This window comes from Mustela nivalis (assembly GCF_964662115.1).
Source record: "Mustela nivalis genome assembly, chromosome: 10".
NCBI classification, from domain to species: domain Eukaryota; kingdom Metazoa; phylum Chordata; class Mammalia; order Carnivora; family Mustelidae; genus Mustela; species Mustela nivalis.
The window spans coordinates 29,741,017-29,767,858 of record NC_139029.1 but is presented as its reverse complement, the minus strand read 5'-3'; the positions used below and the strand labels follow the sequence as shown (position 1 = coordinate 29,767,858).

The window sequence follows — 26,842 nt, the reverse complement described above, 5'->3', positions numbered from 1 at the left end:
TGAAAGCTAAAATTTATGAAACACCTACTATATGCTTCAGCAAAGCTAACTACTTCATAAGGCATGATCTCATCCAATCTTCACAAAAACCCTGTAAGGTGGGGACTATCATTATCCCCTTTTACAGAGGAGGAAACAGACACTATCCAGTTTTAGGTGCCTGTGGTCTTAGTGACAAATTCCAAAGCACTTTACCAATATCGCTTAAGTGAATGAAAAGGAATTCTTAGAGACTGGGAGAGAGGAGATGCTGGGCAGGTGGGCTTTGGAAACTCTGAATAGGGGGATGGTGGTTTCATGAAGGTCACACACACACCCCGAGCCCCGCGAGAGAAAACCAGGCCGTAGAGACTCCGGGGCCTAAAGAAGTTGCCGAGAAGCGACAGGAGAAGGAGGAGGGCTGGACCGTGGGGGCCTGGGCAGGGAAGGCTTCACGGAGAGAATGGCCAAGGGCAGCTCCAGGAGCAACGAAAACACAGTGCTTCAGGGGGCACTGAAGAGGGGCTGGGCCTCACCGGTGGCCTCCAAGAAGACTGAAATCCCAACCTGGGGGAAGCAGGAAGGAGAGAGGGAGATGAGGGAGTTTGGAGGTAGGGCACAGACAACTCCACTATGGAGTTGGCGGTGAAGCAAGAAGGAAGAGGTGGATGGGGGTGTTCCCGGGATGGCCGATCCAGGAAGGGCTTGCGTGGGTTTTCACACGGAAGAGGCCTGATGGTCTGTGGAATTGGGCGAGGTGGGTGGAGGCCTCTGCTCCAAGGTCTGTAGGACCGAAGACTCGCTCTCGGACGCCTGGGCCCTGGAGGAGAGACGACGGACCCAGGCCGGGGCTCTCGGACAGAAGTGGCTGAGGACGGCTCAAGTGATCGGGCGCGGGCTGCGGGTCAGCGGGAAGGTGCCGGGCCCTGGAGGTCAGGCTGGAGGGAGACCTCGGACGGCCCTGCGCCTCCTCCCAGAGAAACCGGACCACGGTCTCAGTCCTGCGCCCCGGCGGCTCCTCGGACCGCAGAGGGTGGGCGCCGGCGGCGGGAGGGAGCGGGGCGGAGCTGGGCGCAGGGCGCCGGCCGCCCACCTCCGGCCCTCCTCCCCTGGCGCTCTCAGGTGACAGACCCCGCGGCCCCCGCCGCGCCCCGCCCCGCCGCATATTCTGGCCGCCCGGCCTGCCCAGTCGGAGAGCAGCCAGCGCCGCCGCGCCGGGAGCCTCTGCGGGCCGGTACGAGCGTGGACCTGGGCACCCGTCCTCCGCGACCCTGCTGCCCGCCATGGCCGCCGCGGCCGCTCCCCGCAGCCTCCTGCTGCTCCTCCAGGTGCTCGGGCTCGCCCTGGCGCAGATGGTAAGTCCCGCGGCCGTCCCTGCGCGGGAGCCGGGGTGCCGGGAGTGGGGTTTAGGGTGAGGGACCCAGGAAGGCTGGTGAAGGGCTCGGCCTGTCTCCCCGCTCGCCTGGCAGGCACCCCCCGACCTCGGCTGGGCGCAGCCCCGAGGCGCCCGTCCCCTCCCTGGGTGCGCATGCAGGGCGCGCCCGGGTGCCGCGAAAGGAGGCAGACGAGCCGGGGAGCCGGAGGGACCCTGTCCGCCGACGCTCGGCCCAGCCTGGGACACGCAGCGTGGCCAGGAGCTGGATGGAGCCCGGTCCTGGCAGCCCCGAGAGCCCAGGTGGCGGGGGAGACAATGGTGCCCATTCACGGGGCTCCGGAGCCTCCGCCCCGCCTCCTCTCGGGGGGCGCCGGCTCCAGCCAGACGCCGCTTGGGCCGGGCTGCTGCCCCTCGGCCCCGCTCCGGCTCCCGCCCCAGTCGCGCTGCCGAGAGTCGCCGGGGGGTTGGGGGGCCTAATGGGCCGGGGGCACGACGGGGCTGGGCGCGGGCTCCAGGCTGGCACTTCTCGCCCAGGAGGGCGAGGGCACCTGGCGGGCGCAGACCCCCTGCCTGGATCGGGCTGGTCCCCGCTAGAGGACAATCCAGGGGAGGACGGAGGAACGGTGCTGGGAGAGGGGTGCTCTGAGGGGAAGGGAGAACACACTTCCCTTCCCAAGTCCCCTCTCCTTGCGCCTCCCCCCCCTTTCCTTTCGGGTTTACCCGCACTGGGGAGGGGTACCTGTTTTTCACCTAAAAAAAAATAACACGAGCAACCCTTGATTGGAGCCAACCGTCTGCTGGGCACCGCCTCCCCTGCCAGCCGTGACTCCTTGCGCCATCAGCATCTCCAGCTCTTCCCCACCGCACGACGCGAGGGCAAGAGGTCCCGTGGAAGGAGGCGGGCGTCCCCAGCCCGGAGTCCCGGCTCCACCGCTTACTCTCCGCGATCATTCCTAATCTTTCTGAGCCTGTGTCCTCAACTGCAAACTGGGGCTCGTCCTAGTATCCGCACCCCCGGTTCTGAGCATTCCGTAAGATGAATATACTTCGGGGTGCACAGTGCGGGATACAGCAGGTTCTCAGTTCAAAGAAGGACGCAGCTTTTTCCCGGGGAGGCTCACTGCTGGGACGCCCGGCTCCCTGCACAGTCTGAGGGCTGCACCCCTGTGTGTTTTCAGAGAGGTCCGCCCGGAGAACCGGGGCCCCCGGGCCCCCCAGGGCCGCCGGGAGTGCCTGGATCTGACGGCATCGACGTGAGTCTCTAACCTGGGACGGGAGGGGGAGGGAAGCTGCGGACAAAGGGAAACTTTGTGAGCCCGGGGGTGGGGGTGGGGGGCTGGAAGCCGCGGCGGTGGGGTCGGTGCCTGCAGATGCAGCGCCCCCCTGTGGTGAGTAGGCGGCGCTGGCCTGCGCCACAAGGAGCCCGTTTGTTCTTGGAAAACCTCAAACCAGCCCTGAGATGAGGAGCCCGGAGCCCGTTATAGCCGCCCGCGGACAAGGAGCTGCTGTTACCGTCTGCCCGCCGGAGCTCCCAGCGATCCCTTATCCGCCACCCCTACTCTCCCGTCTTTTTTGGGACGGGAGACGCCTTAACATCTCGCTCTGCCCCCTGGCACATCCGGATGCTTCTTCAGGGTGGCTTGGAAGCCTTGGTCAGACCGCTGACCAGCCGAAGCTAGACTCCTGTCTCTCCCTTTGCATTTTTCTCCCCGATTTAGAACCAGCAGGCCTTGTTTGTTCCCTGCTCTCCCTAGCATGGGGAGGGTTAAATGCCTCATTCAGGAGGCTCCCCCGGGAGGCCAGCTCCATGTTTACCCGTCTGGACAGACTTCTATTTAACCTGGTGCGGGCCCCCCTTCCCCCCCAACACAGGGCGCTGGGTCCCGGCCAGGCACTCTGGCTGTTGCAGACCCTGGACGGCTAGAAGGCCTCTCTGCGGTGGACTGGGCCTCCACAGGCCATGTCTATCTGCCACCATGAGTCCTTTGTCGCTGGAGGAGGACATCCTGCCTGCCTTGGGAACAAACTGAATCGGCCCCCTGCGCAGGCCCTCTCCGTCCTTGTCTTTGCCCCCGTCTCTTCTTTTCCTGACCCCAATCCAAAAAAGAGGGGCTGCCCACCCAGCTCTCCTCCCCTTCATGTTTTTCGAAAGTCCCAAATTTCTCCCACATTTGACCAAATCCAAGAGGCACCTACTCTCTGAGGTAACTTGGAGCCGGCAGCCCTCTCTGCAGGCCTGTCACTGGCACCTCAGCGACACCTGTGTGCCTGTAACCCGCAAGCCTGTGGACAACCTCCTCTCCGACCTGGCTGCAGGTGGTCTCAATCCACCTAGGATTGGGGGTTTTTTAGTTTTGTTTGTTTTTTGTTTTTGTTTTGAGGGAAAGGAAGGTATTAAAATTTTTTAAAATTTAAAAAAAAAAAGCAAGGCTGAGGGGACCGGGGCAGAAGAAAAGAGGGTGAGGAGAGCAGCATGTGGGAAGAGCCAGGGCCTATATGTGTCCATTGGCCGTAGCACGAGCCACAGCGGGCTGTCTGACCAACTTGTATCTTTCAGGGTGACAAGGGGCCCCCGGGGAAAGCTGGCCCTCCGGTGAGTGCTTTTTCACCTTTGACCTTTGACCCTTCCAGTTCTTGGCCTCCTCTGGCTGATATGTGGCCCACCTCTGTCTTTAAGGGACCTAAGGGAGAGCCTGGCAAAGCGGGGCCAGATGGGCCTGACGGGAAGCCTGGGATTGATGTGAGTACCTGAGTGTCGGCTAAAGCACGTTTGGGGGACGCCTATGTGGCTCAGTGGGTTAAAGCCTCTGCCTTTGGCTCCGGGTCATGATCTCAGGGTCCTGGGATCAAGCCCCACACTGAGCTCTCTGCTCAGCAGGGAGCTCAGTGCCCACCTCTCTGCCTGCCTCTCTGCCTACTTATGCTCTCTCTGTCAAATAAATAAATAAAACTTTTACTAAATAAATAAATAAATAAAGCAGGTTTGGGCTCCACTCACTGACTTCCAGAGCCCCATCCAGGCATCTTCCCTGCTCTCCTGTGCAGAGCAGGACAGCAGGATGGAGACTGTAGAGCTATGAGTTCCCTTCACCTTTTTATGACCCATGACTTCACGGCTACCCCAGAAGCATGAGTCATGGGCACATGGGGGCCCAAAGAGGGGTTTCTGTTCACCTGTAGCCGATTTAGTCGGATGGAGCTGGCCTTTCTTTCCCCCTTCCCTGCCTTACCCTGCCCCCTCGCAGCCCCAGGAGCAACTCAGGAAAGGAAGATTATTGGCTGATACCACAGAATTCCCAGGGCCTCCAAGGTCATGAGCTTCTGGACACAGCCAGGACCGTTGGGACAGTCATCTGATTGAGGAATACACTTGGGTCCATCACTAAAAGATGGGAGGGAAAAGAGATCCCATGAAGTGCCTTTGTCCTGCTGTCTCAAGAGGGGTCACAGGGGCTATGAGCAGCCCCATGGCCTCTCCCGATTTTCCCAACCCTGCAAAAATTAAAAAGTACATGGCCTTGGGCGTCTGGGTGGTTCAGTGGGTTAAGCCTCTGCCTTTGGCTCAGGTCATGATCTCAGGGTCCTGGGATCGAGCCCTGCATCGGTCTCTCTGCTCAGCAGGGACCCTGCTTCCCCCCCCCCCCCCGCCTGTCTTTCTGCCTAATAAATATCTCTCTATCAAATAAATAAATAAAATCTTTAAAAAACAAAACAAAACAAAACATGGCCTTCCACTAGCACAATGGTTCTCACATGTATGCAGACAGGTGAACATGATTAACCCATTCTGCAGATGTGAACAATAAGGTTCAGGAAACGTTGCCAAGGGCAGATGTCAAGAAATGGCCCATCCAGATCTACATCTAGGTCTTCCAGGCTCCTAAACTGGGAGGTGTGAAGCCTATGCAGATAAATCTTTGGGCCTTGGTTTCTCATCTTTTGAAAAAGGGTAATCGTTCTGCCTGCTTGCCTCCCAGAGTTGCTGTGGGAACGGGGGGAAGAGAAAACAAGGTGTTGAGGCCCCTCGTCCTTCATGGAGTGGGGTAAAAGGCAGCTTGGTCCCACCCAGGAGTGATCTCAGGCCCTGGCTTGTCCCATGTTTCAGGGGTCAGGTTTGCCCTTCACTGTTCTACCTTCTTCTTCTTCCTCAGGGTCTAACTGGAGCCAAGGGGGAGCCTGGCCCCATGGGGATCCCTGGAGTCAAGGTTAGTGGCCTGCTGGGGGCTTGGCTTGGGCAGTCTTAGGGAGGGTCTATAGTTAAGAGGAGGGGGTGACACAGGAGACCCCAGCCTCTGAACCTCTCCCATTGCTCTTTCAGGGCCAGCCCGGTCTCCCAGGTCCCCCTGGTCTACCAGTGAGTGTAATCTGCAAGGGTTTCAAGGAACCCTTGTGGGGGGGGGGGGCAGGGGGACTTGCAGAAGGAGCCATGAACCTAATCTCCTTTCCTTCTGTTCCAGGGCCCTGGCTTTGCTGGACCTCCTGTAAGTCCTCTTGGATAGGGCAGGGCCCCTGGGACTCTTGGGGAAGGAAACAGAAGGGCTTTGGGGGGACTGGCCATCCAGGGGAGGGGCCAGCACACTGTGATGGTGTCAGGAATGGGCAGACGTGCCCGAGAACTCTGGGCCAGCCACACACGTCCTGTCTGCAGGCCCTGGAGTTCTCTGGGCTTGGTTGCAAAGTAAAAGTGGGGAAGGGGCTTATCGTTGTGTCGGGGTGGGCTAACCCTCCGAGGCAGCCTGGCCAGTGATGCCTCTGCTCTTAGGGGCCACCCGGACCTGTTGGCCTCCCAGGCGAGATTGGAGTCACAGGCCCTAAGGTGAGCCCCAGCCACCCCTCTGCTCACTCCGCCTCCTGCCCTTTAACTCCAAGCTGGCAAGCTGGGTAGTCTCACCAGTAGCTCCTGGGCCTCCTTCTGGCCAGCAGAGGGGTCTGAGCCCACACGCCTCTAGGTCTTTCAGGGAAACCAAGGGCTGGGGCCATCCCAGATCACAGAAAGTGACCTGGAGGATAGGGTTAGCAGGGACCTGGGGGTGGGGGGTGGAGGGAAGATGGGGAAGGGAGAATGCGGGAATGGCAGAGCCAGGTGGGAATATGAGTTGGCCCCTCTTGCTTCCAGGGGGATCCTGGGCCAGAGGGGCCATCGGGGCCCCCGGGGCCACCCGGCAAACCGGTAAGTGTCCTCAAACTTCCCACGTGGGTAAGAACAAGGGTCTCTGGCACAAACCCGGGGTGGGAAGATTCGGGTCGGGCTCCATCTTCATACATCTCCTCTCAGGGCCGACCTGGAACCATCCAGGGCCTGGAAGGCAGCGCGGAATTCTTGGTGAGGAGGCTGTGGGGCGGGGCTCATGGGAGGAAGGGGTGGGTCCTCTTCCGAGGTAGAGTCGGGGCGCTGCGGAGGGGCTGCGGCACAGAGGTTCCACCAAGTCGGGTGAGAGGAAGATCTGGGAGTTGGCAAGCTGGGGCAGCACTGCCCAGCCGACCTGAGCAGGCCGGTGAGCACAGAACCCGGTGGGATTTTCTTTCCAGTGTCCAACCAACTGTCCGGCGGGGGTGAAAGGCCCCCCAGGGCTGCAGGGAGTGAAGGTAAGCCACTGGCGGGAGTCTTTGTGGGGGGCAGAGCAGGTGTTTGGTCTTTGTGGGGGGCAGAGCAGGTGTTTGGGAGGGGACCCCACATGGACTTCCCTCCTTCCCTCCAGGGGCATCCTGGCAAACGTGGGGTTCTGGGAGATCCTGGCCGCCAGGGGAAGCCGGTGAGTGTGTAGAAGAGGACCTAACCAGAGTCTGCCTTCCCTTCTTCCTCCCTTCTCCTTCCCCTGTGAGTCTCTGGGGACTGAGCTTTGAGCTGAGAGGCAGGAGGCCTATGTTCCAGGTCCTTTTGCCCCAGGCAAATGTCCTTTCTGTCCCAAGGGCCTACATGGGTTCTAGGGTCCTTCCTGTCTGCTTTTTCTGGGAAGGGGATGGTATCTTTGGTTGTCTGTATGTTTGTCTCTCCATCTGCCTGCCTGTCTGATCACTCATTCCCGCCCCATAGGGTCCCAAAGGAGATGTGGGTGCCTCCGGAGAGCAAGGCATCCCTGGACCGCCGGTAAGGAACACTTCCCTCCGGCCCTCCCCTCTCCATCCCAGGAGATCTTAGTGGAGCCATTCCCAGGGTCTGGCCTCCAACCTGTAGAAGAAACACCTGTGTCCAGTTGGCATGTCTCCCGGTGGGGAGGGAACTAAGGCTTTCAGCCAGAAGACCCAGCCAAGGTCCTGGCTTTACCACTGCCCCCCACCCCAGTGACCCTGGTGAGCCCCTCCCCCATTGCTGAGCCTCAGGGTCCCCTCTCTGAGATAAGGACTATGCTGCCTGCCTCCTAGGGGCATTGTGAAGATCAGGGGTGGGGATCAAAGAAGATATGGTGAAGTGGGCCTTGAAATTGCCATTGCTGTCATTCTTCTGTCTTGACAGGGTCCCCAGGGCATCAGGGGCTACCCGGGCATGGAGGGACCCAAAGGAGAGACGGTAAGTAAGTAGGGCATGGAATGCAAGGGTTGTCACGACCAGCGCTCTGGCCTCTGGGGTCAAGCCTGGACTGACTGTGACCCTTTCCTCTCCCCAGGGTCCTCGTGGGTACAAAGGCATGGTGGGCTCCATTGGTGCCTCTGGGTCACCAGTAAGTATCCTCTTGCTCCTGCACACATACCTCCTCCTGCTGGAGCTCCTGGGGCTGCAAAGGGAATGTGGCTCCCCGGAGCCCATGTGATCTAAATTCGTTTGTCCTTCTTGCCAGGGTGAGGAAGGTCCACGGGGGCCACCAGGCCGAGCAGGGGAGAAGGGCGATGTGGTAAGTACTCAGCAACCCGTTGTCCAGTCAGGGGCCCTAGAGAGTCCTGGGAGAGGCTCAGCTCCCCCGCAGGGCTCATGTGTGAGTGGGTGTGTGCATTAGCCTGTGTGTCTTTGAGGCTGCATGTGTGCGAGTCTGTGCTACTCTGTGTCTGTGTGGCTGCATGAGTGTGTGTGCAAGCATTACTCTGTGTGTCTGTGCAGGTGAGTGACCAGTGTGGGGCAGGAGCCTCTGTGCTAGGGGCCCAGTCACCCCACCAGCCCCCACTCCTGCAAGCCCAGCCTGTGCTGATCAAACTCACTTTGGGAGAAGCCATGGGATCCCGTCCCAAGCTCGTAGCGACCAGACAATGAAATTCCAGCGAATCAGCCATGGGGCTAATGGGATTTGGTCCACATCCCAATTCTCTTAACTTTTTTTTTTTTTAATTAATATACTTCATTCCTGAGAAGTTTTGAGTTTATAGAAAAATTGAGCAGAAAGTAGCCTTTTTATTTATTATGGAACTTTTTAACATACTTAAAAGTAGAGATTTATATAATGAACCTCCATATTCTTGTCTCCCCAAATTGACATTTTGCCACCACTGTTGCTCATATTTTCAAGCAAATTCCTTAATATCATGTCATTTATCCCTAAATACTTCTGTATGCCTCTCTTAAAAACAAGGACTTTTCCTCCTATAATGCCAGTATCTTTATTATCATACCAACAACATTATCAATGGTTCCTTAATATCAGCAAATAACCAGTCTGTATCCCGTGTTTCCCAGGTACCTCAAAAATGTCTTTTCATGGTTCTTGTTCAAATCAAGACCCAAACAAAGTCCACGCATTGTATTTAGTTGTTGTATTTCTTCAATAAGTGGTGCTCAGAGCTCAGGTGAGGGAGGTCTCAGTGAGCACTGGATTCTTCCCCTGCACTGCCCATCCTGGCCTAGGCCCAGGTCCATCAGCTCAGCACTGACCTCGACTCCCTCCCAGGCCTCTCTCCTCCAGCCCCTGCAGTGTGGGTTATTCCAAGAGGGATCCTGGGACCTGGAGGTCACTCTTTTCAGCTGCTTCCCTCTCTGAACAGGCAAATGGGGGTTCAGCATCCTGAAGGTGACCTCATTTCTATCTACTTTGCAGGGCAGCCAAGGTGTTCAAGGACCCCAGGGAATAACGGGCCCAAAGGGAGCAACTGTAAGTGGCCTGGGCCTATCCAGACAGAGAGCAGGGTCAGCTCTGTCCAAGCTCTTAGAGGATGAGGAGCCTGGGACTGTAGACTGAACTCTTTTGCAGGCGGGCTGCTCTATGACCTTGGGAAATGTCCTCTTGCTGTGCCTTACTTCTTTCACCTGTAAATAGGGCATGCGGTGATGTAGTAGAGGTTTGGGGAAGCTTGTGGCCATCTGGAACACCTATCACCCACACAGAGGAAGGACTGTGGTCCATTCCCCAAAATCCTCTTCCCTTTTCTGCTCCCTTCTCCCAGTTGGCTGGTGGGGGTTCTCGAGATAACCAGACCCACTTCTGACCTGCACACAGCAGCTGTCACAGAGGGATCCGGCTGGGCAGCCTGACCCCAGGCATCTCCTCACTGTGAGTCTCCCTTTAACTTTTCTTCTGAGCAGGGCCCTCCAGGCATCGACGGCAAGGACGGGACCCCAGGCACACCTGGCATGAAGGTAGGTGTGGAGACTGCTGGTTGGTTGTGGAGGGTCAGGGCCCCTCCCGGCTCAGGCCCTGAGTCTCATCACACGGATCCCAGAGACCTAGGAGACTGAGATCCTCAAGTGTGTCACTGACACATCCCTCCTCATCTCTGGGCCTCAGTTTCCCTACTTGCACTTGGGTTGAAGCCATGGACTCTCTAGCTGGAGCTTTCATTTGTGCCTCTGGTTCTCTGTCTCTCCCAGGGCAGTGCAGGACAGGCGGGGCGGCCGGGAAACCAAGGCCACCAGGGCCTAGCGGTGAGTGTGGGGTGGAGCACCGGGGGCTGCCCCATGGGCAACTTGCTTCTCCTCCTCCATGTTGCCCACTTCCCCATGGTGGGATGAGTGGCTGATGAGGCGGAAATCCACAAACCCAGGGTCCTTGCTGTCGTCCCTTGTCCCTACCTAGCCCAGGCCTCATCACCACCTCTGTGGCCTCTGGCCTGGCTTAGGCCTCTTCATTTGGACAGTTGCTCCAGCCTTCTCCTGGACCCTTCTAGTTCTCCATGTTGGCTGCTTCCTGCTCCAGCACCTTCCATGGCCCTCTTTGCCTCCAGGAGAGTCATTCCATCCAGTCATCCAAGAAGTAGTTACTGAGTCCCCAAACCACAATGCTTGTCCTCATAGCTCATCTTCACATTCAAGGACCACCACAATCTGACCCCACCCTTGCCTTCCATCCTCATCAGCCACTGTGCCTCTGTGTCCTCTCCTTTCCCCACACGGCCTTGCCTTTTCTACCCCCACGCCTTCAGGCCTTTGCGGGTGCCTCTGCCTGGAATGCCCTTCCCCATCTCTCTCGGCCTTCCACCTCCATTGCACACCTTCTGGGAGCCCAGTCCGTGGGAGCCCCCCTCCCTCCCTGCTGGGGGTATTGAGGCCAACGCCAGATATCACGCCCAGGTGCAGACTATGTTCCCATATCGCATGTGCCTGTGAGTGCGGGGTGTTCCTCTTTGCCCCATAGACTATAGGCTCCCGTGTACACAGGGCTCAGGGCATGGTCAAATTTGTGATGCCATGGCTGGGCCTTCTGCTGTTTGGTTTCAACAGACAAGCACTGAAGAAGTGGGGGAATCTGGATTGGGGGTGGAAGGTAAAGCAGCAGGTGCCTGGGGCTCCCCAATGCCGGGGGAGAAACTGATATCAACTTCTTTCTCCAGGGTGTGCCGGGCCAGCCCGGGACAAAAGGAGGTCCAGGAGACAAGGTAAGGTGACTCCAAGCTGGGGACAGATTTGGCTTCATATCAGCAAGGGAGCCTGCAGGCAGGGTCCAGGGGTAATGGCTAAAAGACTGCAAGACCCGGGCCTCACCCCAGGTTCAAAGGCATGGCCTGGACACAAATCCCTCGGGCCTAACCACCTCCCTCCTGCTGCTTCCCCCCAACCTCTGTGGAGACAGGATGGCATGGACCCACCAAGAATACTTTCTACCCAAGTCATGTGGTTCTAGATTCTGTTTAGTGTTGAACAGCCTTCTCCAAGGTCAAGGGCTTGACTGTCCCTGCTCCCTCCCCCAGACTCACCTTAAACCTGTGTTTTTCTGCAGGGTGAACCAGGCCAGCAGGGCCTCCCTGGATTCTCTGGTCCTCCTGGGAAGGAGGTAAGTGTTCTTCCCCTGACACAGGGCTCTTGCTTTGATCCCCCTCCCAGGCCTGAAGACCCTGCACCAGCATGGGGGCCTGAGTGAGAGTGTGGGTGAAGCCCTAGTTTTGGGGGTGATCAGGAAGCTAGTCTGGGTTGTGCCACTGACCCACTGACCCACTGATCCAGGGACACTCCCTTTTCCTCTCCGGGTCTTTGTTTCTCTATGTACAATGCAGTGATGGTGGGGATTGCTTCTGCCCCGTATGGGCATGATCTGTTCAGACAGCCAAGCTGACTGGGGCGAAGAATCCAGCAGAGTCATTCATTCATTCATTCTTTCCATAAACATTCACCAAATCCCCGCAACATTTTAGATGCTGAGATAGTCTCCTACTCAGACAGAGCTTTCGGTTTGGTGAAAAAGATCTTAAATATATGATCACATGATGACTGACTACAACTGTGTGGGGTCCTACTGAAGGAAAAGTACGGGGACCCTAAGAACAGGGGATAAGGGATGGCTTCCCTGAGGAAGTGAGTTAGCTGAGACCCAGGTTGGATACGGGGTTAGTTAGGCTGCCGTGGAACCCAGCAGGTTCCATGGCGGTGGGGGGGGGGGGGCGGGGCACCAGGCTTGCTCATTCCCAATTTCTGTCCCCCAGGGAGAGCCAGGACCTCAAGGAGAAATCGGACCCCGAGGCATCATAGGGCAGAAGGTAACAGTGGTTCCCCCTCCCCCAGGGGCCTTTGCAGCAGTTGGCACTACTAGACCCAGGATCTGGGTCCCCTCAATGGCTCCAGCACCTGCCTAGTCCTGCCCAGCCTATGTGAGGCCTTCCCACAAGGGCCCCAGTCTGCTGGTCTGTGAAGTGGAGCAAGGGACCTCTGTGCTGGGAGGATGGGAATGGAGGGCATCCTGGCCAGCAGGGGCTGGGGGCTGGAGAGGGGGTGGAGGAGGGGGGTGCCCCTGCTGAAAGTCCTTGGATCATCCTTTTCTTTCTGTTTCAGGGTGACCAGGGTGAGAGAGGGCCTGTGGGGCAGCCGGGCCCTCAAGGACGGCAGGTTAGTGGAGGCCAGCTGTGAGGGGCAGTGGGGAGCAGGTCTGGGCACCTCATTTGATTTCCTGCTCTGGATTCTTTTCTCCTCAGGGACCCAAAGGGGAGCAAGGCCCCCCCGGAATTCCAGGGCCCCAAGGCTTGCCAGGCATCAAGGGAGACAAGGTACCAAACGGGGTTGGAAAATACCTGAAAAGAAGCCCCAAGTCCTGAGAGGGAGGTGGGGGGGTGGGGGAGAGAGGGCATGGGGCTGGTAGGTACTTCCTGAGCCCTCCAGGGCTAGAGCGGGTCCCGCGCAGCCCTGCGGGAGCGAGGCAGAGCTGCAGAGGGCTGTGGCCAGGACCGGGGTTTGCGGGAACCCCAGTGGGCAGCGGTCCGGGGAGAGGGGAACTCAGCAAGTCCCTGACTCCCCGCTTGCTGCAGGGCTCCCCAGGGAAGACCGGACCCCGCGGCAGCGTGGTGAGTACCAGCGCCTCCCTTACCCACATCCCGGGAGGCGTGTGGGGCGGCGGCGGCGGGCAGGGGTCCCCGGTACCCTGACTCGCTGTGCTTCCTTTGCAGGGCGACCCGGGGGTGGCCGGCCTCCGGGGAGAGAAAGGCGAGAAGGTGAGCCGGCTGCGCCGGGACGGGCGGCGGGACGGGGGCAGGGGGCGGGCCCCAGGGCTTCCGCGGGTCGTGACAGAGCTGCCTTGTGTCTGCAGGGCGAGTCTGGCGAGCCGGGGCCCAAGGGACAGGTGAGTCCAGCCCCTGTCCCGCAGCCTCTCCTTACCCCCGCCGCCGCTGTTTCTGACCAGCTCCCCTCCCCGCCAACCCCCCTCCCCGCCAACCTCCACTCCCCCGCACCGGCGGTCTCATCCCTGCTATGGACCCCCCCACCCCCAACCCCCTTCCGCAGCAAGGAGTCCGCGGAGAACCCGGCTACCCGGGCCCCAGCGGGGATGCGGGCGCCCCAGGGGTGCAGGGCTACCCCGGGCCCCCCGGCCCTCGAGGACTGGTTGGAGACCGAGGCCTGCCCGGACTGCCCGGAAGACAGGGAGTGGCGGTGAGTGGGCCCGGCCGAGCGGGGAGCCCGTGGGGGGAATCCCTTTGCGGGTCCTGCTGATCCCCCAAAGGCCGGGAGTTTCTGGAGCCAGCTGGCTTCCCCGAGGCCGGTTCCAGGCTCCACAATGGGCAGGCTGGGGGCGGGAGGGGGTGCGGCAGGAGGGATTTCAGTCCGATGCTGCATGGACTTCCGGTGGGAGCATGGGGGGCCAGCCAGGGGCTTCTTCCTGGAAGGCCTTGTCCGCCCGCAGGGTCGAGATGCCAGCGACCAGCACATTGTGACCGTGATGATGAAGATGATGCAAGGTGAGAGGGCGCGGCAACCCCTCCTCTTCCCAATCCAAGTCCGAGCAGTGCCACCCTTCAGCAGCTTCTCCGAGTGGTCTTGCCCAAGGGGCTGCAGGCCCGGGTACTCATTCCAGCTTTGCTTCGAGAGGCCGGGATCCTCTGTACATCTCCGGCCTCCCTGGATCTTTCCGCAGACCGTGGAGGAAGGGGAGATGAAACACACAGCTTTTGCCTCTGCACATCCAGGGGCTGGGCCTAGGGATGCTCTGTTTCACGGAGCTGACCCCCATGCCACAGACCTCTCATCTCCCTCCCCTCCTCCAGAGCAACTGGCAGAGGTCGCTGTGAGTGCCAAGCGGGAGGCCCTGGGTGCAGTCGGGATGGTGGGTCCTCCAGGACCCCCTGGGCCTCCTGGGTATCCAGGCAAGCAGGGACCCCATGGGCACCCTGGCCCTCGGGGTGTCCCTGGCATCGTGGGAGCCGTGGGTCAGATTGGCAACACAGGGCCCAAGGGTGAGTGCTGTTCTGTGGTGGGAGTGGGGGCTGGGCGGTGTGGACTAGGCCAAGGCTGGTTGGGTTGGGTTATGGGTTATGTGGACTGATGGCTCGGCCTCTTGTTTTCTCTTTCATCATCCCCCGTCTCAGGATGAGGTACACTTTCCCCCATTCCCACAGCAAAGTTTTCCAGAAGTCCTATGTGACTCCTGGGCTTGCTTTCTCAGTAGCAAATTGATGGAAATGAATGTATTATTTTATAACCTGGGTTTTTTTTGGGGGGGGGGGGTTGTTTTGTTACAGATCTGCTTAGTGGTGCCCCATAAACATCATTCTGTGCCTCTGGAAGCCCAGAGGCAGGTCAGCAATGTAGTGAAGCAAGCAAACTCGAATCACAAGACAGCTATCTGTCTAGACTCTACTACTTTGTCCTTGTAGACTTGGACAATTTACCTGATAATCTCCCTGAACCTTAGATTTATCACCTGTAAAATGGGGGATTTAATAACAACCACCTCATAGCATTGTCCTGAGGATTACATGTGGGGGTAATTTATGTAGAGTTGGCACATAGTAAATGCTATGGTTATTATTAGATGCTTTCCTGTAATGAACTTGATTGGCTGTCGCCTTCCATCCTGCCTGGACCTTCCTTTATTTAACTGCAGACATTTCCAACTTTCCCCTAGTATAAACTAGCACAAATCAGGAATAATTGCTATATGAAATAGAAATGAAATAGCAACCAAAGTAGGAAAAAAACATTCTCCAGTTCTGAAAAATGACCGCTTCTTTCTTGACAGGAAAGCGCGGAGAGAAGGGTGACCAGGGAGAGATGGGGCGCGGGCACCCTGGGATGCCAGGGCCCCCGGGGATCCCAGGTAAGACTTTGACCCTGCCTAGCAGCCCTGGCCCTCAGCTCTGGGATTCCTGACCCGCAGACGCCTGGGTCTCTGCCATGGAGGCCTTCTGCTTGGCCATCTCAGTCCCATGCCTCCAGCTTTGGCGTTCCTTTGAGGCACCCGAGGAGCACTGGGTGGGGTCTGGCTGGGAACTGGAGCACTGAGATGCTGAGGAATTCCTGGCTTGCACCAAAATCTGCTTCATGGAGGAAAATGAGAAGGCATTTGCTCCCCAAACTCACTGAATGGGAGTTGGGAGTGATGGACAATGTCATGCGACTCTCAGACCCTGTGTCTAGGCCTCAATCTCGATCTCATCCGGTCCCCACCGCCCTGAAAAACGGGACTTGGAATCCTATGGCTGAGACAGGAGAAGGCCTTGATGTCTTGGTCTTCTCCCTTTTACAGGACTCCCTGGCCGGCCCGGCCAGGCAATCAACGGCAAGGATGGAGCTCGAGGGTCCCCAGGGGCTGCGGGAGAAGCAGGCCGGCCAGGCCTGCCAGGCCCCGTGGGGCTGCCAGGCTTCTGTGAGCCTGCAGCCTGCCTTGGAGCCTCAGCCTATGCCTCCGCACGCCTCACGGAGCCTGGATCCATCAAAGGGCCATGAGCACGAGGCCAGGATAGAGCCTGGCGGGCATCCCGGGGGGAAAGGACTGGGTTCCCTCTGGGTGGACATGCATCCCAGCCCTCAGACCAGGAAGCCAGCCTCCCCAGGACCTTCCATCTTGGACCCTGGGGTTCTGAGAAAAAGGAAATTCTAGAATCTGGGGGAAGGGAAGGGAGGGCATTGAAATGAGAAGGTGAGGCCAACAGACAGGGCAAGTGTCACGGGAGAGTCCCAGCTCCAAAGGGATGGGTGGCTTTCCTTCCCAGAGCCCAACTCAGAAGTTACCAAAACAAATGTCTCCTTAATCTTGCCATCCTCCAGTGGCCGTCCTCTTTGGGGTGGGTGTACTGAGGTCTCTGACGGTCGCTGATCCCACCTCCTTCCCCTGGACTTGCTGGGTGACTGCTGGTGGGTGACTACCCTGAGGTGGCTGTCCTGAAGCCAGCCCCACTACTTCCTCCCTGCCTCCCTCCCATCTGAGTATTTAAACACCCATCCCCCTTCTCTTCCTGGCATGACCCCCTCCCACCCACCCACCCTGAATCCATCCGGGCCTTTCTGTAAATAAAAGCCCCTGACTTGGGTACAAACTAGGATGGGAGTTGCTGGGCTTCAATCCTGGTGGACCCAGGGTGGTGGGCTGTCACTGGGCCACCATTGTCTGGGCGGGATGGTCAGGGGCTCCTCAAGGGGAGACATGTACCTTCCTCTGGGAACACCCTGAACTGTGAGCTTGAGGACAGCATGCTGCCTTTGAGGAAGGTCTGTGGGAAGGACCTGGGCTGGAGTCAGGATGTGACCTGCTGTGTAACTTTGGCAGATCCCTTCACAGCCTTGGTATGGCTCCGCAGGGACTCAGCCGTGTCCCAGTAGGACACACCCAGAGTCTTGCCAGGGCCCAGCACACAGAAGGTCCTCCTGAGACCCAGCATGCACCATACACTGGCCCTGGGGAGGAGCTGGTTGTGCAAGACTCAAAGACTTGGTTTTTGCCTTCAGGGGTTCGCAGGTCTGTGGGACCTGGATGATAGCAGAAGTGACATGCATTCACGCCACTCTCGCTCGGGGCGTCTAGGGGAGACTGGCTTAGATCTGATGGGTACCCCTGCACACACTCCCACATATAGCTTTGTAGGCCATCAAAGCTGCTCGGAGCAGCAGGAGGGGCAGGCAATGGCAGGATGGGCACCTCGGACTCATGCAAGGATGGGAACTTTTCCTATTCAGGGAGTAACCAGCCCTCATGCGCCTATTACTGATTCGGGCATTTGTTCCCAAAGGAAGCATTCTGCAGGTCTCAGCCCCTCCTGAAGGCATAGGACTCCAGTCTAAGATCCAACCATTTGACGGAGTCCAGGCTCTCCTACACCTCACCTTAAACTCGGCACTAGGTCCCCAGCCAAGCTGGGACACCCTTCTCCAAACAGCAGGACAAAGAACTCCTCTCACTAGCCCACCCCGAGTTGTCCCTCCCCTGCCCCCCACACCCACACCCACACAAACACATGTGACATCTTAGTCCGCTTACCCCAACTGAGGGACAAACAGGAAAGATAAGCTGAGGCAGAGGTGGCCTCAGTCTCAATGCTTGGAGAAATCTTGTATCACAGCATCCCAGGCCGCCCCCCCACCACGTCCCCCAGGAGGCCCACTTTCACCGTGGCTACTGGAGCAGGCTCAGGGGAGGAAGGGAAGAGGGTGGGAGTAGCAGGGAGGCAATTTGTACCTGGTGGGGAGGAGGGACCCCCTTCCTAGGCGGAGTCACGTCGCTGCGGGAAGCCTTGGGCTTAGCCAGTGTACCCCTTGAGGTGTCCTCAAGTGCTGGCCCTGGGCTTTCCGTGGGTTTCTCTGCAACTTTTCAGAAATCAGGTCCACTGGAGGATTTGATTTTGAATCTTAGGCAGAGTTATACCTCATTCCTACGACTCGGGCATCAAAAAGGGCTGAAAGGGGGCTGAGGATTCCTAGGCACCAGTGCCTGATAGCCTTTCTAAGACTTCCTGGAGGCTGAATTTCCCCAAGGAAAATTCCATGTCCTTAGTCTGATGCACAAGACTCTGCTAAGCCTCTCTGACCTCATGTCTACACTGCACTCCAGCCATGCCAGCGCCCGGGCAGCTCCTCACACAGGTTATGCCCCTGCTGGGATTGCTTTTCCCCACAATCCCTTCCCTGCCAGTGTCCTCACTGCAGGTCTTTACTCTGGAGTGACCTTCTCATCCCCACCCTGATATCCCAGATTCCCTTCCCGGGCTTTAGTCTCTCCCCTTTGTACTTGTCACTATTCAACAACATCATGGAAGCTCCGTAGGGCAGTAATTTGGTCCCTTGTTTGCTGCTCCATTCCCCGGCACCTAAAACTGCTTGGTGTGAGGAGCTAATCACAGGGTGATTATAGCAGGGAACCATGTATGGTATAATTAAAGCTTGCTAAGAACTTAAGGGTACACACACACACACATACACACACATACACACACAAACAGAAAAAGCACCTGAAAAGAAAAAAAGTTTCAAAACTGAAATCAAAACCAAACAAAAAGACGCCTGGCATTTGGTCTCAGCTTATGTGAGGCTGAGGCATGCTCCAAGATGGCACTTCTTTCATCATCAAGAAGGAATCTCCCCAACTGAACCAAGAGACAAAGTCTAGTGTAACAAAAATGAAGTAGGAACTCAACTCCCCTGTTTGCAATTAGGAAAAGGGGGATTCAGGATGCCTAACAGAGCATTGCATCAAGTCAGCCCAGTTCCCTCCAAAGGTTCAGCAGCTTCTCCTCCATCATGTAGCCTGTGAGGACTCAAGGTCCCAAACTTGCCCCTGGCAGAGCTCCAGGAGCCTGGAAGTTGGGATTTTGTTTCAAGTAACTTAGTAAATCACTAATCTTCCAACCCAAATGGCCAGCATCCAACCCATGCTGCTAAAATCAACAGTGACCAGGGCTTTCAGCCAGAGCTCTGGTGTTTTACTGACACACAGGGTCTCGGGGTGGCTGCTGGGTATTTTGGCACTTTCTGAAGTGGGCATCTATCTGGTGGAACCCGATGGGCTCAGAAGCAGACGAGGTCCTCTGCCAAGTAAAGCACTGCATAAGAACAGCAGAGCAGCAGAGAGGCTATGCTTAACCAGAGGTTAAGCTTAAGTATCTGCAGAAGGGCAGAGATATTCCCAGGATAAATGGTGACCTTGTTTCTCATCCACAGGACAAGGACCCACACAGCCAGCTGCTTTGGTTTCTGGGCCTGTCATGTCACCCATGAGGTCACAAAGTCTAGTGGGTCTAGCTCTAGGTGGATTAGGAGAAATCTGTCCTATGTCCCTTTGCCTACCCTATCTGATAAAGACAACATACGCAACCTGTCCCAAACCGAAGACTCCCCTGCCACCAAACCGCTTCTTCACCATACCCTATCTCAGTAACTAGTTCTACCATCTACCAGGTGTCCAGACCTGAAACCTGGGTCATCTTTAACTCCTTTGGCTTTCACCCCATCACTAATTCATCGCCAACCAGGTCGATCTCTCCTTTCCACTCATTTGTTCAGCAAATATCCCTTTATTCCACAAATACTGCTGTCTCCCCAGCTTGAACATAGGCTCTATGAAGACAGGGTGTTTTTGTCTGTTTTGCTCACTGCTGGATTGCTGGATCCTCTGCGCCTTCAATGATATACAGTATTTAGCAGGAACTTAATACCTATTAAACGAGTATTATTTGGGAAAATATCTGCTTTATTATGGCACACATGCCCCTTGGGCCTGGCCCATCTTCCTGTGCAGGCTCATTTCATCTAACTTCTTACAATTCCTAAAATGCCCCATGTTCTGATGTTTTTACAACTGCTGTTCCCTGGAATACCACTTCCGCCCTTTTTTAGTGGATTCCTACTCCTCTTTCAAAACTTGGATCATGTCCTTTGGTGAGCCTCTCCTCCTTCCCAACTGTCAGCTCGGTTAGGCACTTTTTTTGCTACTTGTGCTTATTTGCATCATAGCAATTATGCTAAATTATTAACAGTAACTATTACTATTACCCACTTACTGAGCTTTTATGATCAGATATCGTGCTAAAGCACCCTGCCAACGTGATCTCATTCTGTCCTCACAGCAACCCTGTGACACAGGTGTTATCCCCACCTATCATGTTAAAAAACACAGTAACTCTCTCAACCCCACTTCTACCTACTGCTACCATCCCATAGTTTTGCTCTTTTATGGGAACAGAGTGTTGTCTGATTTGGCTACTAGCTTTCCACACTGTCCTTCTCAGACTGCTTTGCTGACTTCTCATCTCCCCCGTACACGAAGGTCAGAAGGCTACATGGCTTGTCCTTGGACTCTTGTTCTCTCACTCCTCCTGTGATCTCCTTCAGTTTCATGGCTTTAAATTCCACCCCTACGTCCCTGACCTAGACTTCACCTCTTAAATCAATCCATTTCTCCAAGCGCCTCCTCAACATCTCCCCTGAGAGTCTGGTAGGCAAATCAAACTTAAGCGGTCCGCAGTGTGAGTCCCCACCTGCCCCTCCAGAATGCCCGTCTCCTTCCACCTTCCCCAGCTGTTATTGGCAATTCCGTGCTTTCAGTTACTGAGGCTAAGTACACTGGAATCATCCTCTATTTTTTTTTTCCTCACGCCCCGTATCTGCTCCATCAGCAAATCCTGTTGGCTCAGCCTTGAAGATACATCCAGAATCCAACCACTTCTCACCACCTCCCCGACTACAACCCAGGCACCATTTTTAGTGCTTGCCAGAAGTATTGCAGAGAGCCTCTTAACTAGTCCTCTGGTGGCACCCTCGTTCCTCAACAGAGCAAGCATAGTGATCCTGTTAAAACAGAGATTAGATCCTATCACTTCTTGGCCCCAAACCCTTTGATGCTTTCCTCTGCATTCTAAGAAAAGCCGGAGTTCTTACAATGGCCTACAAGACCCTGTAAAATTTGCCTCATCCCTACCTCTGATTGTATCTCCCACTATTTCTGTCTAGTACATTCCATCCCAGCTGCTCTGGCCTTCTGGGGTTTCTCAAACACACCAGATTCACTCTTACTTGTCAAGCCTTTATACTTGCTATTCCCTCTTCCTGGAATGCTCTTTCCCCAAATACCTGCTTCCTGCAAATCACCTACTCACTTCCATCAGGTCTTCTTTGTTTGGACATTATCTCTAGCAACATCTTATGATCACTGTATTTTATTTTTTTTTTTTAAAGATTTTATTTATTTATTTGACAGAGATCACAAGTAGGCAGAGGCAGGCAGAGAGAGAGAGAAGGAAGCAGGCTCCCTGCTGAGCAGAGAGCCCGATGCGGGACTCGATCCCAGGACCCTGAGATCATGACCTGAGCTGAAGGCAGCGGCTTAACCCACTGAGCCACCCAGGTGCCCCTGATCACTGTATTTTAAATTGCAACTCCTGGTGTGCCAGGGGGGCTTGCTTGGCATCCGATTAAGCATCCGATTCTTAGTTTCAGCTCAGGTCATGATCTCAGGGTTGTCAGATCGAGCTCCACATTGTGCTGTACGCTGACTATGGAGTCTGCTTGAAATTCTTTCTCTTCTGTCCCTTCCTCTGCCTACATGCCAAAATACCAAAATACCTTTATAAAAAAATCTTTAAAACATTTTTAAATAAATTCTTTAAAAAAATAATTGCAACTCCCACTCCCCACACATATGCACACCTGTAAAAGGCTCTTCTTTTCCTCCAAAACATGTATCACTGTTTAATATCTATTATATACATATTCTATTGCCTATCTCCTCCACACTAGAATGTAAACTCCATGAGGGAATAATTCTTCTATCATCTATTTACTAGCATATCCCCCAGCACTGAGAGAACACACCTTGGTACAGAGCAGGAACTCGGTATTTGCTAAGTAACATGTGGAGAACTGAAGGCTCAGTCGTGTTTTCTTTGCACAGCACCTAGGACAGAACGTAAGGCTCTCAGGTAGTACTTAGTAAACTTCCTGCTAGTGATGAGAAAACACTCAAAACAGTCAAAGCAACACAGTGCATATACGTGCAGAAGAATCCAAAGGACTGATGAAGAAGACCAAACGGAAAAAGGCTTCCTCGGGGAGGGGAATGCCACACAAAGGATTAAGGATGACAGTGAGACTATAAAGGCCAAGGGCAAGCTGGCACCATCAGTGGAACTAAAATTATTGACTTAATCCTAGGAACTCTATTCCTATCCTAAACAGAGGTAAGGTTTACTAGAAGCTCTCAGACTTCTGCAAAGGGCCAAGATAGACAAAAGCAGCGTATACTCTACCTTCGATTCGGAGATCAACACGCTGAGGTCGTGCCATTTTACCTGAGGCCTGGATCTACTTTGTCCTGCCCCTGCACATGCAGCGAGTATCGGTACAGCGAGTATCGGAGCGGCTGAGGCACGGGTGGCGCTAACGTCACTCAGTGGTGGGGCTGCTGCTTCCTACTCTTCATGACTAGCCCTCAGCCCTTCCAGGGTAATAAACATACATCTAGGCCACAAATGACACACAATTTTGTCAAATCAAAGACAAAGTCCATCAATCTGCATTGGCAATTTTTAATGTTTCACTTGTGCAGAACTGAAATTTGTATTTAAAGGCACAGAAGGAAGGAAAGGCAGTTATCACAGCGTGAATTCATGGATAAAGGATGCTGGATAAAAGCAAAAGACTGCTCCTCTTTAGCTTTAGGAAAATAAATAATGCAGTACTAAACTAGACCTTTATTTTTATTGTATTTCCATGTAAAGACATTACCTAGTATGAGCTGAGTAAAAGACTTTCTGGCCAGATACCAAAGTGCAGTTGATTCCACTTTGGAATAAATGCCCAGAAGGGAAACACTACCAGAGAGTGGGAGCTCTAGGCAAAGTCAGTTCTCATTCAGAAAATGGACAGAGATTTGAAGCAGTCAAACACACAGCTCTGAAAACTGGAAATCTTTCATGATACTTGTTTTGAAAATAAAAATTAGCTGCATATCAAGAACTGTAATTTTCAAAAATGGAATCAGGCCTGATTAAATAGTACTTATGACCTCCTGATAAAAATTACAAAAATAAAAACCAAATCTCTTCTGTCCTTGAAAGAGATATAAAACTATATTTTTTCCTGAAATACCTTAAGAGAAACATCAGTATTTCACCCTTAGGTCTCTTAACATTTCCTTTCTTCTTCTTTCCACATTCTGGCACTTTAAAAATAGCAAAACCTGTTCAATAGGGCAATTTCTGCTAAGTGAAAGGATGTACTGTTTTTGAATAAAAGAGTATAAATGAGGAAAAAGCTGAAGGTTCTGAAAAATACTAGTTTACCCTAACGGGATCATATCCACCTTGTAGAAATAAAGATAAAGACTGATATTTTCCTAAAAACAAAAACAAAACCCAGTGATTTAAAACATTCTAAACATAATTTATAATTTCAAAGTAGTATTAGAAGCTCCTGATCAGTGTGAAGCAAGAGAGGGAACCCAGAAATTTGGTAGAACAGTAGAACGTATTCCTCACTGCTTTCATTTAATTAACACCAGCCTTACCGATTATTTTCTTCCTTATTTAAAACATTGATTGGCCACGTTAGATCACAATAGCATGAAAGCAAAAAGAAATCTCAACTTAAGTATGAGCACAATGATTTGGGACCACTGTCTCTGCCTCACACAGAGGATGCTGAGGAGGTGTTCCTCTTTTCAACATATGCCCCTAAACACATTATATGCAGATTCCATATAAGTGTGAAAATAAAACAAGTTTTGTATTTTCTCAAGTAATTTTAAAAGTTGATGGTAAATTAGATGCTAAAGATAAAATCATGCCTTTTAAAAACATTAAGCCTCAAAATTTCTTCTGGTGTTTTTTTTTTTAAGAAATGGATTATTAAAATCATTTTTTGACATGAGATAGTAAATGTATTTAAATCTGGGTTTTTCTGTACTTAATAATTTTCCTTTTAAAAAAAATGTTTAAAAACATCAAGAGCTGGAACATGCTGCCAGGACAGAAATAATCAGAAATGTCTTCAGCCGCAGACCCTGGGCACCTCAGTCTTGTTTTGAGTTTTCCAAAGCTTGAAGCCTCTCCAGTAGTGGAGGGTGAGAGTAATGCCACATTGAAAAAAGCCAGTCCGAAACAGGGAATCCCAAGTTATCTTTGTTTAGTTTGATTAAAGCAGAATATAAGTCTTTAGCTTTCCCAAGTTTCTTGGCAAATGCATCAGCTTGGAACTCAAATCTGCGGCTTAGGACGGTCAGGCAGAAAGAGAGAACCTGAAAAAGTAAACAGAAGAGTTTTAACCACTGCCCCCGATGGCGGCATGAGCAAGGCTGCAGGGGAGGTTAGCTCAGGATAAGCACAGCAGCAGGCCCAAAGAAAGATCACTCATATTTAAGGAATCTGAGGTGGGGAATTATTAATTGAGCTCCCCCAACCCACACACAAGCAAACAGACCAGTAACAGATATATATCCCAATGAATGTGATTCTGACAAACACACACATGAATTTTTAAGAATCTGCCATGTGCCAGCCACTGAGGGAGGCACTGTACATATTCCCCAACGACCCCACATGGTCATTACTCTTACTGCTGTTTCACAGATGAGGAAGGTGACATTCAGAGGAGTGAAGTAACTTAGTGGAAGTCACAGAGCTAGAAGGTGCTGGCACTGAGAGTCTCGGTGGCTCCACCGACCACGCATACTGCCTTCCTCAGTGTCAGCGTTAAGTCGTGGTGATTTCCATTCAGACTCTTTCTTTCTCTATTGAAAACATATTTTTGCTCACTAATTCCACATAAGAGGCTACAGCCTCCAATGACAACCTCAAAATTGAGTTTTCTACAGTGTCCTGAGCTATGGCAGCATTGCTAGAATATGTATCCAATCACTGAAGATGAATGACCATTACAAAGGAGTCAAATTTCATTTGAAAATACAAATTTCTAGGAAAAAAACAATTTCTTTGTACACTGAAGAACTTCAGGATGAATGACGTGAATTCTAGTTCTTACCTTGAAATACTTCAGCATTAAAACAAAAAATAAGTCTCTTATTTGTACCTCTCACTGCTACTAGCAGATAGAGAGCTTCAAAATAAAGTCTGGGAGATCCTAATACCTTCTTAAACATATATAAAGCTATTATCTGAATTCTGCCTACAATTTCTTTCTACATCTTGAATGCTTTTTTAGGACAGGATCATTATGTGGTTGGTCCCTATCGACCTATCTGATCTCTTATTAAACATGTAAGTAAAAACATAAGAAGATACTATACCTGCACCTTCTTGCTTTGCTATAGGCTTCCAGACTCTTAATAGGGCAATTTTCCCAACTTTCCCAGGAAAACAGCTCTTTCCTATCATGCCTCTTTTTTTTCTTTTAAAGAAAAAATGTCATATTGGGTTCTTTTTTAAAATTTTATTTATTTACTTGTCGGGGTGGGGGCACATGCAGGGGTAGTGGAGGCCCAGGGAGAAGTGGGTTCCTCGCTCAGTGAGAAGCCCAATGCAGGACTCAATCCCAGACCCCTGGGATCATGGACTGAGCCACCCAGGCGTCCCTCCTATCATGCTTTCTTAAACACTGACATTAAGGATACGTTTTTTTGTTTAAGTATCTAGTCCTTTTGAAACAAATCTTCTGGGCTAAGTAAGGTTTTTTAAGCAGTTGCTAGCATCTCTGCAGATTAATCACACTTCCAATTACTCTAATACCCAACATTTATTTAGGTGGTTTTGAAGTGAACTCAACCACTCAATATAAGGAAGCAACAGCAAACAAAAACCCTCTGCACAGCCGCATTAGCTGCCACAAAGGATAACCACTAATACTGTGCACACCTCTACTTCGAATAGGACCCTTCAAATCAGGCCAGATCTAGTAACTGCTACTTCATGAGTCTGATGATCTGGTTTTCCCATCTACGGTAGGTTAAGGATGAAAACTAGAAAAGGATGACAATAGGCAAAGTCACATTGAACAGTACTGGATTATCAGCCTGACAGTAAGGAAGAGACAAAAAAAGTTAAATAAACAGCATAACTGCTCAAAAAGCAAAGTAGTGGGGGGTCATTTAGTATACATAGCTCACTGTCCCAAGGCATGCCTGAACTGTGACAGAAGACAGAAATGGTAGACAGAACATTAAAAAGTGTTCTCTCAGGGCACCTGCCTGGCTCACTCGGTGTAGCATGCAACTCTTGATCTCGGGGTTGTGAGCTCAAGCCCCACATTGGGTATAGAGGTCACTTAAAAATAAAATCTTAAAAAAAAAAAAAGTGTCTCTAACCTCTTTAAGCAGTAACAAACTGCATAAGGAATTTTTATAAATATTTTCAGTAAAAAAAAATTAAAAAAAGATTTTAAAGGTAGTAAATCTCAGTGCTCTGGAAAACTTTTAAAATTTAAAATTTAGTTTATGTGGACAATGCTACGCAAATATGATCTATTCCTCTCTATTTTTCTTTCCAAACTTTTCCCCCTCTGTAATGGAGAAACAGGATACATTTGGTTTATCTCAAAATCTTTATAATCTGTCTCAAAGAAAGAATCGTTCTGAATGGAGACATCTCAAAATCCCCAATATTATTTCTTGGCTTAATGATTTCTTGGCTTAATTTGGCTTAATTTATCAAATATCATACATGTTGTCACTATAAGATTTGTTAATACACAGTCGCATCAATCCATGCCTTACCACCTGCATAGAGTCCCCCTACTGAGCAATCTGAGTAGTGGTTCTTAAAATCTACTTATCATCATACACCCAATTTTGATTTAAAGGGCCTGTGGTGGGACCCCCATGGCTGTTCTGAAGTGGGCAGTCAGAGAACAGACCAGAGGAACAGTGTCATACAGCCTCCCAGACCTAGCCATATATATACTCAACTATCACTGTTCCATTCCCTCACACACAGAACATGTTCTGCCAAGCATGCCCCAATATGTGATTGAGGGCATAGCATTCCAATAGTTAA

General features: G+C 52.9%; 2 protein-coding genes across 4 annotated transcripts in view; one reads left to right on the top strand and one right to left on the bottom strand.

Moving 5' to 3' along the window:
- Positions 1–740: 740 nt before the first annotated feature.
- On the top strand, positions 741–16,451 carry COL9A2 (collagen type IX alpha 2 chain). 2 transcript variants are annotated; one of them, XM_082686130.1, is made up of 33 exons: positions 742–1,012; positions 1,102–1,334; positions 2,533–2,607; positions 3,912–3,947; positions 4,032–4,094; positions 5,506–5,559; positions 5,673–5,708; positions 5,812–5,835; positions 6,117–6,170; positions 6,471–6,524; positions 6,630–6,677; positions 6,884–6,940; positions 7,054–7,107; positions 7,389–7,442; positions 7,809–7,862; positions 7,960–8,013; positions 8,131–8,184; positions 9,316–9,369; positions 9,801–9,854; positions 10,086–10,139; positions 11,045–11,089; positions 11,431–11,484; positions 12,131–12,184; positions 12,477–12,530; positions 12,617–12,688; positions 12,947–12,982; positions 13,085–13,129; positions 13,225–13,257; positions 13,419–13,565; positions 13,816–13,870; positions 14,177–14,365; positions 15,151–15,228; positions 15,658–16,451. In XM_082686130.1, the coding sequence occupies exons 2-33, from the start codon at positions 1,263–1,265 to the stop codon at positions 15,855–15,857; spliced, it is 2,067 nt and encodes a 688-aa protein (XP_082542256.1). In that variant the 5' UTR covers positions 742–1,012; positions 1,102–1,262; the 3' UTR covers positions 15,858–16,451. The 2 variants fall into 2 exon arrangements, with proteins under 2 accessions (XP_082542257.1, XP_082542256.1); XM_082686131.1 differs by lacking the exon at positions 6,630–6,677 and having other exon boundaries at positions 741–1,334.
- A 5,956-nt stretch (positions 16,452–22,407) lies between these two features.
- The window catches only part of ZMPSTE24 (zinc metallopeptidase STE24), a 42,989-nt gene continuing 38,554 nt past the window's right edge, over positions 22,408–26,842 (bottom strand). For both annotated transcript variants that reach the window (XM_082687063.1, XM_082687064.1), the window contains one exon: positions 22,408–24,132. In XM_082687063.1, the coding sequence (XP_082543189.1) occupies positions 23,908–24,132 (225 nt within the window). In that variant the 3' untranslated portion in view covers positions 22,408–23,907. The remainder of the gene's footprint in view (positions 24,133–26,842) is intronic.

Coding starts and splice junctions, on each gene's coding strand:
- COL9A2 (XM_082686130.1), top strand. CDS start 1,263: ATGGCCGCCGCGGCCGCTCCCCGCAGCCTCCTGCTGCTCCTCCAGGTG. Junction 2,608..3,911: donor CTGGATCTGACGGCATCGAC/GTGAGTCTCTAA, acceptor TGTATCTTTCAG/GGTGACAAGGGGCCCCCGGG. Junction 12,531..12,616: donor CGGGCCCTCAAGGACGGCAG/GTTAGTGGAGGC, acceptor TTTTCTCCTCAG/GGACCCAAAGGGGAGCAAGG.